The sequence below is a fragment of the Neovison vison genome, chromosome 1, assembly GCF_020171115.1.
Source record: "Neovison vison isolate M4711 chromosome 1, ASM_NN_V1, whole genome shotgun sequence".
In the NCBI taxonomy this organism is placed as follows: Eukaryota; Metazoa; Chordata; class Mammalia; order Carnivora; family Mustelidae; genus Neogale; species Neogale vison.
The window spans coordinates 202,206,346-202,226,401 of NC_058091.1; the positions used below are offsets into that span (position 1 = coordinate 202,206,346).

Genomic DNA, 20,056 nt, shown 5'->3' on the forward strand with positions numbered 1-20,056 from the left:
AAGTCTGCTTCTCCCTCCTCTGCTCTTCCCCTTGACTGTGCACTCTCTCGCTCTCTCTCACATTCTCTGTCTCTCTTCCTCTCAAATAAATAAAGAAAATCTTAAAAAAAAAAAAACCTAATAGCTATTTATAATAGTTAATTTTAATACACTATTACTATTAATCCCTAGTGCACCTAACAGCACTGAAAATAAGGCAAGTGTTCAAAACTTGAAGACCAGCAAAACCCATGTCAATCATGACCAATCACCCAACAATATTTACATAAACACCAATGTGTGTGTGTTTGTACATGTGTGTGTATGTATAAAGTCAGTATATACATTTTAGTAATTTTATTTAATGGAGATGTATTTCCATGTGAAAAAATGGGAAAACAGTCTCTAAACTATCTTCTATAATATATACACCAAAAAGAGTTCCAGAATCAGGAATGTAAAAGTGACGGTCCCCCATCCATCCCCACTGTTCCTCACTCTCATACAACAACCCCCTAACCCTGACCATCGCCCCCTCAAACCAGGCCTGGCTGATTTTTGTTTATATAGGCCGCAGTCTCTAAATCTAATGCTACTCCAGGAACAGAAAAGGCTACGAAGACCTAAGGAGGAGAAAAGGGAAAGTGGAAACCCTGTGTTCATAACTCTAGACTCTGCAAAGAAAAGAAGCTTTGGTTACATATATTCTGTTTTAAAAATTACCATATCTAGGAAATCCATTTATTTATATTCAGTTATATTAACAGATTATATATTTGATGATATATTTGGTTTAAAGTTTTATTTTATCAAATCGGAGGTTCTATGTCATACGCTGAATATTACCTTTTATCTTATGGCTCTAGAGTTCTCATACTATTGTATCAGGTCACCGTGCAACAGTAATCAAAAAAATAAGAGTTACTAACTTCAGATGGTGGATGGTTTTCACTACTTAAAATTTTGTAAAAGTAGGGCGCCTGGGTGGCTCAGTGGGTTAAGCCGCTGCCTTCGGCTCAGGTCATGATCTCAGGGTCCTGGGATTGAGTCCTGCATCGGGCTCTCTGCTCAGCAGGGAGCCTGCTTCCTCCTCCCTCTCTCTCTGCCTGCCTCTCTGCCTACTTGTGATCTCTCTCTGTCCAATAAATAAATAAAATCTTTTAAAAAAATTTTTTTGTTAAAGTAAAAAGCCTTGGAGAAAATAAAAGCTTTTCAAAAATAGAACCCCCAAAATACAGAGTAAATAAAATTTTTTCTAAAGCAATATTTATTCTCTTCCCTCCCACCCATCACACATACCATCCCCTATCCTCTTCATACATACTATTTTCATACACCTCTTGGAAATGTATTCAGGTAGCTGAAACACTGAGTCCCAAAACAGCATGAGGTTTCACAATATGAAAAATCATTTAAAATGCAATTTCAGCCACCAGTGATAACTTTAAGTTTGACCGTAATCACATTTTATGCCAACAGCCTCTAGTGAGTTTCTCACTATCTCTAATTTAACCAGTCCTAACAACTAAAATGCTGACCTACATGGATTTGCTGGTCCAATAAATCCTTTGGAATAATCAAAATGCTCCCCTGGAATTTCTTAGGCCAATGCCTATCTTAAAGAGGACTGCCCTAAGGAAATTCTCTTTATCACTCAATGTTTCTGTAATAAAATACACAACAGCAGACCAGCCTATTCAGACAAGAACAGAAACCCCTGTGTGGTTTTAAAAGATCACAAAAAGAAATAAGCTGATTTAAAGGCACCAGAATATCCCATCAATTTCTACTTTCTTTGTAGTTATTTAGATTAAATATAATAATAGCAAAGTAAAGAGTTTTACCTCAAGTATAGTAATGTTGATGGCTGCTGTAGTTTCTCCTTCTTCTAAAATCAGAAAGCCAACTACTGAGACAAAGTCAACATCTGGCTCAGCTAGGTTCCCTTCTGTTTCGTTCTTTAAACTCAACATTCCAGGAACTGTGCTGTATGTGACGTTAATGGCTCCTAATTGAATTGGAAGATACAAGGTTTTATAATTATTTACACTTTTAAAATATCATCATAGCGTTAGCCTTTTTACTTTCCTAACACCTGCAGTAGCTTGTATTCTTGGACCCAATTTCTTACTTCCTCCTATATCCACAGCCTTTATCATGTAATGGCCCAGTGATGTCCAACTATGCGCAAGGCATACTGCACTGTCTCTTGATTTGGGAGTGTGGCTGTGACTACTTTCGGCTGTTAGTACAAAGTAAAAGTGATCATGTGCTAGTTCTGAGCCTAGACCACAAGAGGACTGGCATGCTCTTGCTTGCTCTCTTTGGCCTCCAATGACCCCAGGAGAAGAATGAGACATCTGGAGTAGGGCCACCCTTGGCCAAACCCTACATATGGTAGTAGACCCAGAGCCAGCCCATTATTATACACTGCTGAGATTTTATGATGGTTACCCAGCATTTCTGTGGTGATAGATAATTACTTTAATCTTTCGGAAAAAAAAAAAAGAAGTTACGCGTGCCTGGCTGGCTCTGTCAGAAGAGCATGGGACTCTTGAATGCCACACTGGGTGTAGAGATTACTAACAGAAATAAATAAACTTCAAAAATAAAGAAGTTATAAAGTCCTGTTCTGAATTAACAAATATTGAGTTTTTTTCCCGTCTCTGATTTATTTCAGCAATGGTTTTCATCCACATACAAGCAGAATATTAAAAAAGAACCTGCCTAGAAACCGCATTCACTCTAGAGTCACACAAACCTAGAGATCCGAATTCTCTGTTGATGAAAAGCTGAATTGTTATGTTAGCCTCTTGCAGCAAAACAAATCTTGATGAAAGAGCAAAATTTAGAACTCCATGTGGTTCATCACTGGCTTCGACAGTCAGGACAGCTGCATATCCTTGTGCATCAAGCAGAGCAATTCCTGCTGGTGGGACTCCTAAAAACACCAGGAATCACAAGAAATCTAACAGTGATTTGGCATTAGCTTGGAAATACTTAACATACAGCCCCACTCCCTGAAACGTTGAAACACCCATACAGTGCTTTTTTTTATTCACTCCTTTAACAGAAATCTTCAGGTTGCCCAACAGAACCTACAACTGAGTTTTCTTTTTCTAGATAGTAAATTATAAAATTTCTTCACTTGACATATTATCTTTATTATTTGCTATAATGGGTCTTCTGAATTATAAATATTGAGTAGACACTGAATAAAGTACCCAGATAATTTGCTCAAAGTGATTAGATTTGAATCATCTATATAAACAGTCTAAATCCAAACTGGTCTGCTAATATAAATTTATTACAGAAAAACTCTTCCTTTGGAAATGTATATTATTCCATACAAAAATATTTAGCAAAATTTTTAGAGGTTTTTCCTGAGTGTTCCCATTTGGAGCTGATTTTTTTTTAGATCTAACAATTTTATGGGACAGACAATATTTAAAGTTATACTTTTTTTAAAAAGTAGGATTTTTAATTAGTATGCATCTAGTTGTTAAATATAGAGATGGCAAGTATTATTTTTTCCTAAAAAGAATAATATACTAGAGAAAGGTTTAAATTGAATTTTGAATTACCTTGTGTCCTGACATCATACAGAATGACTTGGTATACTTCTTTCTCCTCAGGAATGTTGTCATCCAACAAATGCACAAACACTGTTTTATTCAATGACCCCTATAAGAAACAGATAGGATTTCATCCCTCTACTGCCACGGAACACAAAATACCTCCTGCTTTTATTAGATTTATAAATTGTGCATCCAAATATATTTTAATTTAAACAAACATCCTATGGCTTAAAAAATAAAATACATAAAAACACTGACTCATGGGAAACTAGGCATAAAGTAGATAGAGGCTAATTGTGGAGGGTATTGAATGCTGAGCTACTGAATGTAGCTATTATCCAATATGCGATGTAGCACTATTGAAAATTTAAGACAAAGCAATACATCGAGGGGATTTCTATGGCAGTGGTGAACAGGGGAAATGGGAGCATAAAAAAGAAGGCCATGTTGTAGGAAAAGACAGGCACCAGGAGGCCAGTGCAGTTAGTCAAGGCAGAAAGTTATGGGGCGTGGCTGAATATTAAGGTGTGGAAATGAGGAGGATAAAGAATATAGAATGCATTATCAAACAAGAATTCATACTGAGTAAGTGTGGGAAGGAGATCAAGATGATTCATTGGTGCTGATTTCCTATCCAAGAAATCCTTTTATAAAGTTATTTCCCACCAATTGCCTTCTGGCAAATTATCCGAAAGAGCTTCTAAATGGAACCTCAAGAATATAGTGTGAGCAGGACATAAAAAGATTTGTTTTTAGAGCTATATTTGCTATCCTCTTGCATGTAAAGTTTTGAGACAGTGAAGAGTAAGGGAGGAGAAGGACAAGCACTGCCCATCATGTTTGGAATGACACAGTGGACACCAAAAGTGGGAGGCCAGGAGAGCAGCGCGAGAGCATGGCTCTAATACAGAGTTGACATCTGCTGTTTCCTTCAAAATCTGCCATTTACATAGGAAAAAACAAACCTACTTGAGTCTTCTAACTTTTCTGAGTCATGTTCTTCCTCTAGGTTTCTAAGCAAGCTCTCCCATCAATTTCTGTTAAACCTTGTTTTAAGAGTTTTCCCATTTTCTCCAACAAACACTGTCTTCTCTATGTTTATTTGTGTTAAATCTTTTTCTTTGTGGTATTACCTCAGGAAAAAAGAGCTGTCCAGTAGAGTTAGCAAAATTGAGTTCTAGATTTTGCCCAACAATTTTCCAGTTAACAGAAACATTTCCTCGACCAGGGGGTGTTCTTACCACATGGAATTGCAAGATTTCTCCTGCAAATGAAATGTACAGACTGATAAATATTTCACGGAAAATAAACAATATTTGAACTCAACAAAACCCAAATCCCAAACATGCAACTGTTATAGCACCTTTTCCAAGAATATTACAAGGCTGTTCTGTTTCAGACTTTCCAGAAGCTTTACACATGCTTATTGTTTATTAACACTGGGATCCCACTTTTGAATACTTTCATTTAGTAGAACTTCAGGAAGTTCAATAGGTAAAATTTACCAAAAACACATGCTAGAATGGGAAACACAAACTCTTATACACTGCAAAACATGCATCAGAACATAAATGTTCTGTAAATTAAAGAAAATAATAAAGTCCTTATGGTCAAAACTAGTAATAACACAAGTAAATTCTTCTTTCACTTCTCAAAAAGACACAAATTCCTTACACTGATATGCAATGTGATTTTACACAATGCATGCATAAAAATGCTTGCAAATACCTGAAAATCACATTTCTTTAAATTATAACTTACATATACCATCAATGATTTTGTTTTATAAAAAGAAATACAAAGGAAAGGTGTCAAATTTGTAGATGAGCCTCTGTAACTTCACCAAAGTTACAGTTTTGCTTCCTGGATAATGAGGTATTTTAGATACTTTATACTTTCCATTCCTGGTTTTTATCCTCAAAGAATACTTTGTAAAATTGAAGAAAATCATGACAATCATTTCTTTTAAACCGCTGAAAGTGGAAAGTAAGTTCCTAGGAGTATTGCTGATGGCCACATAGCTTGCTGAAAATACGCTCAATTCAAAAGTCTTATATGATGCCAAGTAGTGCCAACACACTAAAATTTTCATACTAAATTTAAGCACACATAATTTTAGTGGAATGAATTATTTTGGGAATGGAAACCATAACCCAAAGCATCAGAAAGACTTTTAAATAACATTTCCTCAGACACTCCAGTGTATACATTTTTAAGTGTTTCATTACCAAAAAAAAGTAATCACCATTACAGTAGTAGACTATGTCTTGGTTTTGTTTTTGTTTTTTTTTAAACCATACAGGGACCGCTAGTTAGGAATCAGATTGTCTCGGGGTCACTGAAAGCCTGTATAATCAGCCATAATTGCCAGAATTTATGTTACTTGTTTAATTCATATGAACAAACACAGTCATGACTATGAAATCTTAGAGTTCCTCTACTGTACACCTTGCAGAATTTCTCATAGAGTAGCTTTGTATTAAACAAAGAGTTTATTACTGAGAGACACAAAGAGAGCCTTAGAGTAATTAAGCACTTTCACCTATAGGGTGGTCTGGTGACACACATAAGAAGGTTTAAGGAGGGTCGCCTGTGTGGCTCAGTCATTGCTCATTAGCTCAGGTCATAATCCCAGAGTCCTGGGATCCAGTCCCACACTGGCTCCCTGCTCATCAGGAAGCCTGCTTTTTCCTATTCCCTCTTCTCACTATCTCACTTTCTGTCAAGTAAATAAACAAAATCTTTTGAAAAAAATTTTTTTAAAGCTTTAAAAAAAAGATTTAAGAAGTCATGGTTTTTCAAAATGTTTTAAGTCACAAAGCCTAGTAATATTTCAAGAAGAAAATTACAGAAGTTTGATCAAGATCTAAAAATGCATTATGCACGCATATGGTAAGAAAACAAAACATAGGTCAGTAAAGATCCATGTTGAAGGGGAACCTATAATAATAATAATAATAAATGGTTGCAAGATTGTACACAAAGATTTGGGAATAATATAAGATTAAAAGATAAAAATAAAAATGAAATATTAAAGAGAGAAAAAAAGTAAAATCTTCCTACAAACTTACTACATGTAAAATCCTCAAAATCTAATACCACTCAGTCAATATCACCTTTAAAAATTTAACAAATTACCATGCAAGTAACCTATAAGAGAGTATTGCAAGAAACACAATTTGAGGCAGGACACACACACACACTACACACAGAGAAATAAAAGGTAAAGAAAGTATTCCTTAAATACAATCTTGTAAGCCAAGCCTATTGCAATGTGAAACTATAAAAATAATATTAAGAGTGTGAAAATATTCCTAAAAAATAATCAAAATGGAGGTAGTGACTCTCCTCATTAAGGCTCCCAAGAACCAGGTCCATTTAAAATGTCTCCTTGGCAGAGGGGGCGGCGGGGGGCGCAGGGTGGTGCACCCGAGTAGCTCAGTAGGTTAGGCCTCTGCTTTTGGCTCAGGTCATGATCTCAGTGTCCTGGGATCGAGCACCGTGTTGGAGCCTGCTTCTCCCTCCCCATCTGCCTGCCTCTCTCCCTACTTGTGATCTCTCTGTCAAATAAATTAATAAAATCTTTTAAAATAAATAAATAAATAAAATATCTTCTGGAAAAATTACCAGAAAGTTACCCTCTACCTGGATGAGGAGTCAAAGAACAGTTGTAGAAAAAGGAAAACTGAGAAACAAGCGCTTAGTCTTTTAAATATAAAGGAAAGGATAGAAGGAATGTCCTAGAAAGTGTAGGTTATAATTTTCATATAAATATTTTACTAGATACTACACTGTCTTCTAGCATTTGCCCAGGATGAAAGCCTAAATAGGACCCTTACCCAGAGAAGAATCTGACAACATACCTGGAAGACCATATTGATATAAAATTCAGAGTCCATCAAAAGTTGGGCTTTTACCTCTAAAACAGATGATCTATCATATAGCGTCTAGGCCTAGCTTAATGCAGATTAAGAAATATAAACATAAAATGTAATTTAATAACCCTAAGTATTTTGTCTATTTGATCCCAAAACAAACCAAGAGTTTTTCTAAAAGACAAATATCAGGGTATTATGCTTAGCGAAATAAGTCAATCAGAGAAAGACAATTATCATATGATCTCCCTGATATGAGGAAGTTGAGAGACAATGTGAGGGGTTTGGGGAGTAGGAAAGGAATAAATGAAACAAGATGAAATCAGGAGGGAGACAAACTGTAAAAGACTCTTAACCTCACAAAACAAACTGAGGGTAGGGGTGGGTAGGGAGAGGGTAGTTGGGTTATGGACACTGGGGAAGGTCTGTGCTATGGTGAGTGCTATGAAGTGTGTAAACTTGGCGATTCACAGTCCTGTACCCCTGGGCTGATAATACATTTTATGTTAATAACAAAATAAAAAAAAATTTAAAAAGACAAATATAAACTACACTGTAATAATAATGGAAAGTTTAAACCCAGGAAATATATTTTAATAGACACATGTATACATGAAAGATACATGTATACATGCTACACATGGGCCATCTAAATTAACTGCCCTCTGCAATAGACAGAAAATCATTTAAACTAATTACAGGAATATGAATAGTGTGCAACATGAACTATCAATATAAATAATTAAGAAAAAAGTTGAGTGTTTCTAATATAGCACCTCTATATTTTTAAAAAGAAATGCATTTCTTGTTCAAGTCTTTGCCTAAAAAAGATTCAAACTGTCTCTGTAAAAAGGCAAAATTTTAAATCCATTGAATATGACACGATGATTACGATGCTGTTGAGTTGGATGACTAAGTGAAACATCTAACACGGATTTATAAAGGGCACACTTATACATAGTTTTCAATCACAGTAAAAATCTATTGTCCCATACTTTTTAAATTTTCTCATTCCATTGGAAAGAAAGTAATATTTACCACTGGGCATCTGTCCAATTGCTTTAGCACAAAAAAGAGAAATAGAATTCTACAGAATTCAGCACATTGTTAAACACTAAGACAATTTCTCCCCATGAACTGAACATGTATTCTAGAGCCAGAAGTTCAGCATGGTCCACATTTTAAATCTAACCTTATAAATGAAACTCCAACACTAGGCCAAAAGCAGTGTTAAATATTGCTTACGATCACATGGCATGAATTTTTTTACCCTGTTTCTTTAGCAGTTTTCATTGAATCCCCATGAAGTTTTCATTAAACCACTTTGGTAAACAGATACGCTTGGTACACATTTCTCTGTGCAAGTTTGTGGTAACATAAAAAACACACACACAATTCTGAATCACTGAGGTTCAACATAATGTTTTTGATAAAAGAATATTAATTTAGACTCTAGGAAAAAAAACTTGGGAATAAAGGTATAGGAAAATAAGAAAAGTAAAAATTCACCCCAATTTTTATTTAGAAAATATGAAAAAATCTAGGGAGCACACATGAAAGCAGTTCAGTGTTTTATTTCTGGAACCAAACCCATGCTCATAGAGTAATATGATAATGCACAATTTTTACCAATAACACATTTAGGCCATCTACTTTAATTACTAATCGTTTTTCCCCTTTGCAAAAAAAAAAAAAAAACAAAAAACAAAAACCATAAAGACAGATAAATCATAAGCCCATAGACAATGCTTTTGAAGATCAGCAAAATGAAAATGTTATAGAAGTTTCTAGAAAGGCGTATTTGAACCTCTAAACTTATCTTGCCACAAATCAGTAGCAAACACTGTAGATGGCCATGACTTGAAGACCCTACTTCGAGGAGAACTGCCCAAATATCTCTACGTTCTTAGAAACTTGCTTCCTATCCCAAGTTCTCCTTTAAAATCCCCTACAGTTACTCTTGTCTCCTCCCGCCCATTTGGGAATCTAATCTCACGGGCTGCCGGTGTTAGCCTGAGACACAGTGATTACTTTCTTTCTGTTTATTGATGAAAACACACTCTTATCTTGGTTTCTTCCCTTCTCTGGAAGAGAGCTTTCTTTCTCCAAAAAGGTCTTTTTTATTTCCCAGCACCTTAGTCTTGTGTTCCACAAGGCTAGATGTGGGGTCTATCTTTGACACCTTGCTTTTCTTCCTCTATCCACAAAGATCCTATTAATTTTCCTAAGCTCAACTATTATCTCTAAAAATCTAATTTCTACCTCTAACATGAGATATAGTCAGGTTGTCTCATAAGTTGGCTTCTCTCACACAAACATTGTTACTCAAAGTCATTATTCTTCCAACTCAAATCACTTGAAATATTTGCCAATTAAATAGTTCTTGAAATGCTGAATTCTGCAGCAGCTTAAGTTCAAGCAAAACATTAATTTCTTTTCATAAATTTCCTTATATATTATATAGGTTTTGGATTCAGACAGCACTAGGGTTCATTAAACTCCACTGTGAAAAACTTAATTTCTCAGAAACTCACTCTCCTTATGAGAATATGAGATGTATACCATTACACCCACTTTATAGGGCTGTTGTTCAAATTAAGTGTAATAACGGATGTGTTTTCTGTCTGGAAAACAGTCATTATTATTAACATTAACTTCTTCAGTGACTTTTTTACTTATATTACAAGTAATTTTTTGAAAGTTGCTGACCTATCTTTAGATTGGACTTAGAGCAACCTGTTAGTCATTTTTACTCACTATTGCTGTGACAACATGAGATTCTGAACCACTGATAAAAAGGAAAGAGTGTTGGAAAAGAGGTCAGACATTTGCATTGGTAAGCTAAATAAACTCACAAGTTGGGAGTACAGTGAAGTAGAGGGTAATGCACACTAAAACATATTTAGTTTCAAGCACAGCAACTAACAAGCTGGATGAACTTGTCAAGACACCTAATCTCTCTGTGTCTCAGTTTTCTCATCTGTAAAACAGAAGTCCAAATACATGATCTGGATCCTTGTTGTTTCTTCTCTTTCTGAGGTACACTTATTTATTCTTATTTCTAAACACAGACTATAGTGAAACACAGGTTACTAAACACAAGTTTTATATCGAACAGGTCTATTCAAAGACCAAAAAATACTACTAAAATGTTGGAAGCAAAAAATTAGCCTGCATTTGCAAAATCCTACATATGTAAATATTAAGATTCAAGAAAATTTTTATTTTTTAAGAAAAAAATGGACATTTTCTATTTTTTTTCTAGTTTGGCACTTCATTCATAAAAATATAACAACACACTATAAAATCCAGGGTAAAATATTCTCCAATTACAAACTACTACTTGTTTTGAACAAGGAGCCAGTGTTTCACTGTTTAATATCAAAAACTACCACTAAGTACATATATGCTTGCTAGGAACTGTGACAAACACTTTATATGCATTATCTCATATAATCCTCACTAAGAAACCTACGAAGCAATATTTCTTGTCATTTATCAAATAAGAAAGCTGAGCATCCCAAGTGTGACTAACTTCCTAAAACCACATCAGTGGGGGGAAGCAAGCTAGAATCTACAAGGTTCCTAAGTAGTTAAACAGTTCACTATAGACTCCTTTCCCAGCTAAGTTTCAGGCATACTAACATAACACAGCTCTACAAAATAATGAAAGGATTAAAAAAAAGTTGGAAACTTTAAAAGAATAAGCAAAAAATGACCTCTAAGGAAGAAAGAATGAATATGCTGAACAAAAAAAAGAACCCACCTTCGTGACCTATGACAGATCTGGAAGCTGTCTGAAAGTTAACAATTCCCGCCACGTTGTCATTGGCCAGAATGTTCACTCTAACAGTGTCGGAGCTGGGCAAAATTCTACTTCCTCCTTCAGTGTACACCAAACTAACTATGATGCTTTCATCATCCTCTGGCTCGGAATCATCCAAAATGGCTAAGATGGCTGTCTTTTTGGTTTCACCTATAAAAAAATTAATGAACTAAAAACCAAAGTAACAAAATCGTCAACATAGAGACTCCACAAAGACCCCAAATTACTTCCACTTTAAAAAGTTAAGTAAAAATATGTAAATGAATATCATAAGCAATATTAGTGTAACTAAAAGCAAATCACATATGTTAATCTATATATCCTTTTACATATAAAACACTGTAAAATTTTATTAATATGGGCAGATTGTAGAGAAGAACATTTTGAATTATGGAAAAATTTAAAGGGTAGAATTACTTCAAAGAACCAAAGAACTGTAGTTTTGTCCCTGGTCTTTAGCCTAGAACAGTGACACGGCTAGGGAAAGGGCATCTAAGGTATGTTCTGTTGAGAAACATCTCTCTCTCTTTCTCTTTCTCTCTCGGTGAATGGAGTCTCATTCTCATTCTGGCATTCCTGTGAATAATTTTCTTCAGGTGATCAAGTCTATACTTCCTAAAAGATCAGGAACACTTAGGGAATGGTGAGCCTGAATGAGATGAGTCTTTGGATAACTAGAGGACAGATCAAATACCAATTTCTAGGATACGGGCAAATGAAGGAAGGAGGCAGAAAAGGAATTCAATCTACTCAAGCAATCTACTTTTCTTTTCTTTTTTTTTTCCAATTTATTTATTTTCAGAAAAACAGTATTCATTATTTTTTCACCACACCCAGTGCTCCATGCAAGCCGTGCCCTCTATAATACCCACCACCTGGTACCCCAACTTCCCACCCCTCCGCCACTTCAAACCCCTCAGATTGTTTTTCAGAGTCCATAGTCTCTCATGGTCCAACACCCCTTCCAATTTACCTAAAAGCACATACCCTCCCCAATCTACTTTTCAATTTGGTCTAGGACCCCACTAGAACATGGAGCAGAAGTGAACACCCTAAACCCAACAGGGCTTCTGCAGTTCAGCCTATTGTCCTCTACCTAATTCTTTGCCACTTTCTGGAAAGAGGATGAAAGGGTGAGATGAGAAAAAGCAAGAAAAAGGAGAAAGGCATTAGGAATGAATGTTCTCTCATGAACTTGCTGGATTTCATCAACTCACAGTATCAAGACTGCCTCAAGAGACTATAGATTATCTAAGAATCTGTTAGCTATTAAATATAGTCCATTTTGTGTGCTGATAAGTTACAATTCAAGGTTATACTAATTTGTATAATGATATTTATATGGAAACTTTTTATAATTATTAAAACTGCTGGAAAATCTAACTTTAAATTTTCACCTCCAGTCATCCTCATTAAATTGTTTTTTGAAATTTCCCTTGAAATAAGGAGAAATGTTACCAAATACCAACTTGTACCCCAGCTCCACCAAGCATATCATATTCCATCATTAACAAAATAATATTTAGGAAATAGCCATTATAGAAATGTGATATGCTATTTTAAAAATTTACTCTAAAACATAATGCTTATTAGATATTTCAAAAAGTATACTACATATGAATCATGATCATGACCTTCAATTACTATTTCTAAAAACAGTATATGCAAAAAAGTTGAACAAGAAAAGATGCAATGAATTGCTCTAAGACATGGAATTGTGAATAACACTTATTTCCTTCTTTCTTTGGGGATATCATGAGATTCTTATAAGCATATGTTTTTTTAATCAGAAAAACACTATGCTAAAAACTATATGGAATCCTTAATTGCCCAAATGGGGATTTAAACAATGATCTTAATAAAGATAACTTTCCCCACTCGAAGGTAATTATTTTAAACAAATGAACTTTCCAAACTTCCAAATATTAGATGATTCAACCAGTCCTGAAAAAGAATCAGTGAATCTGACCCTAATTCTAATCTGTGGGCCAAGTTATATTATTCAGGAAAATTTACAGTAGTTACCCCTTCAAGCCTAAGAACATTATTATCAATCAATCTAGCCCTAGGCTTAATTTAATATGAATGAAATCATCAAAGTTCATACTATTTATACTTACAAATTATTTTCACTGAAGATTCTCATGGGTAAGAAGTATCCGAAGCTAGGAAAATGAGTATGATCTAGGAAAATTTTACATGTACTAGACAAATCAGGATAAATCATCAACGAAAATAATTTGAAAGTATATATAGTATGAACTTGGGTAACTTCCCTTTCAAAATTAGAATTTGCCTTAGAGTTGCCTCTGTTTCCTTATAGGCACTGCCAGCACTATAAAGGAATAAAGTCCATACGTTCCCTGAAAACATTATCTTTCTAATAAACTTACAAAGATGCTCATCAGTCTACGTATATCATGGGTCAACCCCATTAACAAGCTAACTAGCTTCTTTTTTAAACTACACTGCCCTTGTATATATTAGCAAGAATCTAAACAGTAAGAATTCTTATGAACATTATCATAAAAATGAACTATGATGACTTTGCCAGGGGAAACTAAAATCCATTTAGAACCATCACTTACCTTCAGCAAAAGTCAGAATATCTCCAGCACCTATAAAATCTAAACCTTCAGTAGCGGTTCCACCAACAACACGCCATTCAACTGTCACCTGACCTAAGCTGCCCCCCGTCCTGTGAATCATCAGCTCCACTGTGGTCTGGGGCTGCTCCTGAACTTCAACATATAAGCCATCTTCTGAGGAATTGGGACTAATACTGTAGATCACAAATACTCCAAAGGCATCACCATTTAATGCTATGACAACTGTAGAAGTATTTGGCTGTCCTATGGTTGGTTGGTTTTTAAAACTGGCTGTGATGTTCATGAGGTGTACTTCAAGGAGAGAAATTAGAAAACTCTCATCCATCTCTGGGAAATCATCAGGAAGAATAGAAACTGTGAGATTTGCATATTCATCACCCTCCAGCATTACGGCCCACTGCTTTGTCACAGGCTCATAGTCACTCCCAGCCACAGCCTGACCGCTAAACAGAGACGCTACCCTGGTCATGTTTTTCCTGTAGGTCCAGGAGTCCAAATTGTTAACCACTGGATTGATCCAAGATGTCATCCAGAAACACTGAGGGCCCTCAGAAGCACTGTAAAAAGAGAACGCTGAGCATGCGTGTTCTTTGAGACACAAAGTGGCACAGGTATACCGGGGTTCCTTCATGGCAGAGACATTCACCCAAGTTCTCCACAGCGGGTCAGGTACCCCTTGAATTGGCGATTCATAGTAGGACAGTAAATCTTGACCTTCCTCGACTGCAAGAGCCACTACATCAATATCAGAAGTACTGTAGAACAACAACAGCCGACCAAAGTGCCCTCCGCTAAAAAGTGGAGCGACAATTAAAAGACAGGTTAAGCACTCAAAGCAATCTGTGGATTACATAGAAAAGGAAAATACTGACTTCAGTTCTCACTTTCTTTTCAAAATATAGAAAGTAATAGTACAAACACATCCATGTTTCTTAATTATTTTGTCTTTCAACATTTTATTTTCTCATATAAGGGAATCATGCTAGTTTTCAATTAAGCAATAGTTATTTTTAACCAAGCTATAAAGATATCCTGCAAGATATGCAAATCATATCCATTTCAGAATTATCAAACAGAATTAGAAAATGAATTCTCATTACCAGATTTCACTTAAACAAGGTAATAATGGTAATAGCAGGAGTGCATATTAAGAAAATGTAATTACTTGCCACAAATTCCCAAGACCCCTTATTTTCTATTTCTGAAGGAGTTCAGTGAACTTTATACTGCCTCATAGACACATGGAGAAAAAACAACCTGAAAACCACCCACTTCATACAGCATTTAAATATTCTTTAATTTGGAAGCTAGTTGTATTTAAGTTCTAATTCAAACAAATCCTAGATTAAAGCAATAACTTTCTGTGGCTAGAAAGCCCAATGATCTATAATCTATTATCTATTTCACTAATAATAAGTATGATAAATATACTGGGCTCTTCATACACATAGTCATAATTCAATTAACAAATTACCAAACCTATAAAATAATTAACATTATGTAACAACCACCAAACCTGAATTATTTAATTGCACAAGAAGTCATTTCCCACCACCCACAACTTCCATTTCCCCATAGATGTAAGCCATTGTTCCATATACCTTCGCCTAACAGTTATGTTAGCACAGGAACTTCGCTCCAGAGGTTCTTGAACGCGATAAACCGACTGAACAAAGGCTACTGTACCGTAAGGATTATCATTGGCAGGAATAATAATATTTGCCACTCGATCTAACCCAATAGTACCTCCACCAGAGGCATCAGTTAGTTGCACTTGGATAACCTAAAAATACAGTGAAAATTTCCTTAACAGAATCCCAGTTCTGAAATTAAAATAACAATGATGCAGGTGGGGGATAATCAGACATATTATCCATACAAGAACAAGGATAAAATATAATGTAATATGAATGGACTCAAAGAAACCCCCCAATACATTTACAAATCCAACATGCAACAGAATAATACATTACTGACTTTTAATAATAAAGCACAATTATACATAACAGGTCATTTAAATTCCTTAATATTCAGGTATATAATCTTGCAAATCAACTTTAAGATCCTTATTATAGTTACCATTTCAATAAAACATTGTATGTCTGTTCTATACAGCTTTTTATTTAGATAAAATATTGCATGTATGTTTCTTAAGTAGCTAATCTATTATGCCTTATTTCCCATGTTATCTTAAATGGAAATCCTCTGACAAAATTTAAAGATGTCCTATCATAATGCTACCAAAACTTTGAGAGAAGGAAAGAGAAATGTTTTATATGTATTAACTAATACCTAATATTTTAGAACTGAAAAACACAATTAGCATTCAAATGAAATATTATGGACTTCCCTTCTATGAAATCTGATATTATTAAAGAATAAACGCTATTAAAAGTAATTTAATGATACCTATGGTTTCATAATACTTGAATTTCATAATGTAAAATTATCTTCAGTTAATATATGTTAGTAATGAATCAACTTTTTCACTCTATTTTTATTTGCCACCTAGCTTCTTCACCATGAAAAATAGGTATCAGGCAGATATGTCTAGAACGGTATTTGTCATATAGTAAATTTTTAAATTATTGAAGAACAAATAAGTGAATAAGTAGAAAATCAAAATCTAAATTTAATTAAGATCAACGGGCTCACTCAAGCTAAGAGGGAGTCTAGATACAAATTAAGAGTTTATATGGAAAATATATGTTATTTGTATTTATGTTATATTATGTTAAATATATAAAGATATATATTAATCAAATATATATAAAGATATATATTTAATCATTTAATGAAAATGTGGAAAAATACAGTGTAACTATACCAAAAAATCTACACTAGTGAACTGTGATATGTACCAGACCTTTTCCTAGAATATTCTAGTTTTTATCTATAAAAATCACTTTTACACTACCATATTTTGAAAATTCTTGCAGAAATAATTAACTTGACATTTTCTATAAATACCACAACGACAGCCATCTGTTCTAGTCACTATAAGACAAGGTATGATTTACAGTGTCATTCTATACTAGCCATTCCTCTCACCTCTTCAATCTCCGGAACGTCGTCAGCCAGGACCTCTAACAACAAGGTTTGAATGGTTTCCCCAGGGGCAAAGGTCACATTACCTGAGACAACTCGCAGGTCACCAGTAGCAAGCTGTCCATTAATGGTGGCGACCCACTGAACAGTAACATTGCCGAGTGTCCCAGAATTTCGAATTATTGGCAGGTTTACCTTCACTGAGTTAAACTCAGGTTCCTCTACAATAAGTTTAGTAATCTGAAAACCTAATGGGTAGAACAGAGTTAATTTCAAATACAAAGTGAAACTGAGGCAACACAGAATTCTTATCATCTGATAGCTGATTGTGTTTTCCCCCTCTACGCAGCCTGAATATAAATAGCTAAATCCCCCAAATCGGACTAACATGCTGTGATACTAATTGGTCCGGTCTGAAAAAATCTTCACATTATTATTCATTATGACAGAAGCAGAAATCACTAAGAATCCCACAACGGTCAGGCCTGTACCATGAGGGAAGTGGATCTAGTGAGTTCTGTGGCTAACTGCACAGCGCAAGCCTGGTCCAAAGAGGCAGCTGCTATTTTTTTCCCCACAACTGATGCTATGCAGGAAGGGAGGTTCAATGTTGCTAGATTTCCTGCTAATCGAGAAGGCCAAAAATCTAGATTTTTGTGTAAATTTACATAAATTAATTTTTGAAAGAATTGTCTACGATCCAAAAAACACATCTAGAAGCCAGATCTGACTTACAAGCCTAAAAGTTTTTCCCTTCTGTATTTATGCAAAGATGCTGATTTCTTTTTTTAATAATCACTAACCACTGCTAGGAGGGTGCATAGATATCCTACATATTGGTATCAGCCAATAAAAAAAGGGAAACATGATCAAATTGATTCTAAGTCCCTAAAAATGAAGAAATATATGGTCTATAGTGACAAGTTACAGGAAAGACACAAACTAGTTTGGTTACCAAATAATCCATAGGGGTCATCAGAGGCCTCAATAATAATGATCGCCTCTGTTAATGCCCCTAGTTTGGCTCCTCCTGTTGTTTCATTCAGCAACTGCACAAGAAAAGATTCTTCCAGTTCAGGGTAGATGTCATTAATGATATATATTGGCACAGCTTTACTGGTTTCTCCTTCTAGCAAGACCACATCCGATGAAGCTATGCTATAATCTTCACCTATGAAGATAAAAAGCAAAATGTTAAGACTTAGTCCCAAATATGATAATAAACATGCCATATACTAGTAAAATTCTAGGACCTATCAAATTCTACAGATATACTTGAAAAGCTTTTTTGAGGATATTGACTACATATATTCTAAACAAAAAGATTTTTTCTCTCTTGCCAGAAAAAACAGGTTTGAGATCATAAAATAATGAAAAAGACCTCCAAAGGGTGTTCAAGTTTATCCTTTCATTTTTAGAAAGAAGTATGCATAATTTCTTCTATTTGTCATATGCAGACATAGATGATATAGCTATGATATAGATATGGACATAAACAAAAATATAGAGAGTCATTCATTACCACAAGATTACCCCTTATCTACAAAAGAGAAAGAAAATGTGCACAATCTTTTAAAACAAAAAACAAAACTGAAATTCTGACCTCACTAGAAAGATATGTTCCACTGCAGTACAGATATAGACATATCTGACTCATCAATGTTATTACTGGAAACTATGGGCTTTCATAAAAAAAAAAAAAAAAAAACTGGTTTAAAAGCTGTTACCACATACCACTCATGTTGGCGGTAGTTTTGTTTCTGGTCAAACAGTGGGAAGAAAATGGAGAGAGCCTCCTTATGAAGCGTGAGGCTGATCTCCGAGAACACTGATTCATTCCCACTCCTGAGCTCTGTGTAGGGCCCCCTACAGTCAGGGATTCATTCCTCTAGGCTACCCACCCTGCATGCATGCCCGCCAACACCCGTCCTTAGGGACTAGGTGAGCCTTGTTTATGATCTTTTCAAGCAAATATCATTTACTTCAAAATATCAAACGTGTTATCCTATCCGTTCACATTATGTTTCTTCAAGCGCATGACAGAAAGATTCTAACTGAATAGCTCTCAGGCAGCTCTCCCTCTAGATGCTGTGATAGCACCAATAAGAAGGCAGTCTCCTAATGTTTGCATTTGGCAGTGAAATCATTTTGCTTACATAGAAGAGTTAATGCTAGCCATTGGCCTCTTCCACATTCTTCATAAATAAATAAACAAGCAAGATAAATGGGTTGAGAGGCAAGAGTGTTGCCAAGGAGGGCAACCGTGCAGCTGCACATTTTATCCGGCATTCCTCGGATCATTTCCACATGAATCCCTTTCAAATGACTAAAAAGGACACACAGAGAAAGCCTAACAATTCTTTCCCCAGTTTACTTTTCAATGGTTGGTGCACATTTGGGTCATTTTAACTTTAACATTCATATACAGTTTTGCGGACATTTTTCAAAAAAAATTCTACAAAATCGTGTCCTAAATACACGATCAAAGCTCTACATTTTTGCCTTTTAAAAGATGCAAGAGAATTACTGCTTTCTGGTTGATTTTTCTAACTACATCTGTAAGCGGCTTTTGTTAATTAGGATATAATTTCCCTCCAAAACACTTCACTGCCCCTTGGAGGTGTTCTCTCACCTGCAACTGCAGTGATTGGCACGGCTTTAAACTTCACAGAAACATCTGCGAAGGCTCCTCCTGCTCTAGTCACATTGATAATGGGTCCGACATGATTTTCTGCCACTCGAACAACGGGTGCTGAGAGCTGAAGCGTTCCAAACGCATCATCATTGGCAACGATGATTAGATGAGCAATAGTTTCTACCTTGGGCCCAAGGCGTGGAGAATTTGGAACTGAAAGACAAGAAAAGCTAATGTATCAAAATTCTACCAACGTGCCACAAGTCATCGGGAAACCTCAGCAAGATTCCGTCAGCCGAATGAGATCCTCAGGGGCGCCTGGGTGGCTCACTGGGTTAAAGCCTCTGCCTTCAGCTCAGGTCATGATCTCAGGGTCCTGGGATTGAGCCCCGCATCGGGCTCTCTGCTCCGCAGGAAGCCCGCTTCCACCTCTCTCTGCCTGCCTCTCTGCCTACTTGTGACCTCTGTCAAATAAGTAAATAAATATCTTTATTTAAAAAAAAAAA

General features: G+C 35.5%; 1 protein-coding gene across 1 annotated transcript in view; it reads right to left on the minus strand.

Annotated features, from left to right (window-relative positions):
- Positions 1-20,056, minus strand: part of ADGRV1 (adhesion G protein-coupled receptor V1) — a 549,981-nt gene that overhangs the window by 417,161 nt on the left and 112,764 nt on the right. Inside the window, exons 29-38 of the mRNA XM_044265783.1 lie at positions 19,548-19,763; positions 17,871-18,086; positions 16,919-17,163; positions 15,469-15,650; positions 13,847-14,658; positions 11,199-11,408; positions 4,691-4,821; positions 3,564-3,663; positions 2,741-2,920; positions 1,824-1,987 (exon numbers count right to left, since the gene is read on the minus strand). Of these exons, the coding sequence (XP_044121718.1) occupies positions 1,824-1,987; positions 2,741-2,920; positions 3,564-3,663; positions 4,691-4,821; positions 11,199-11,408; positions 13,847-14,658; positions 15,469-15,650; positions 16,919-17,163; positions 17,871-18,086; positions 19,548-19,763 (2,456 nt within the window). The remainder of the gene's footprint in view (positions 1-1,823; positions 1,988-2,740; positions 2,921-3,563; positions 3,664-4,690; positions 4,822-11,198; positions 11,409-13,846; positions 14,659-15,468; positions 15,651-16,918; positions 17,164-17,870; positions 18,087-19,547; positions 19,764-20,056) is intronic.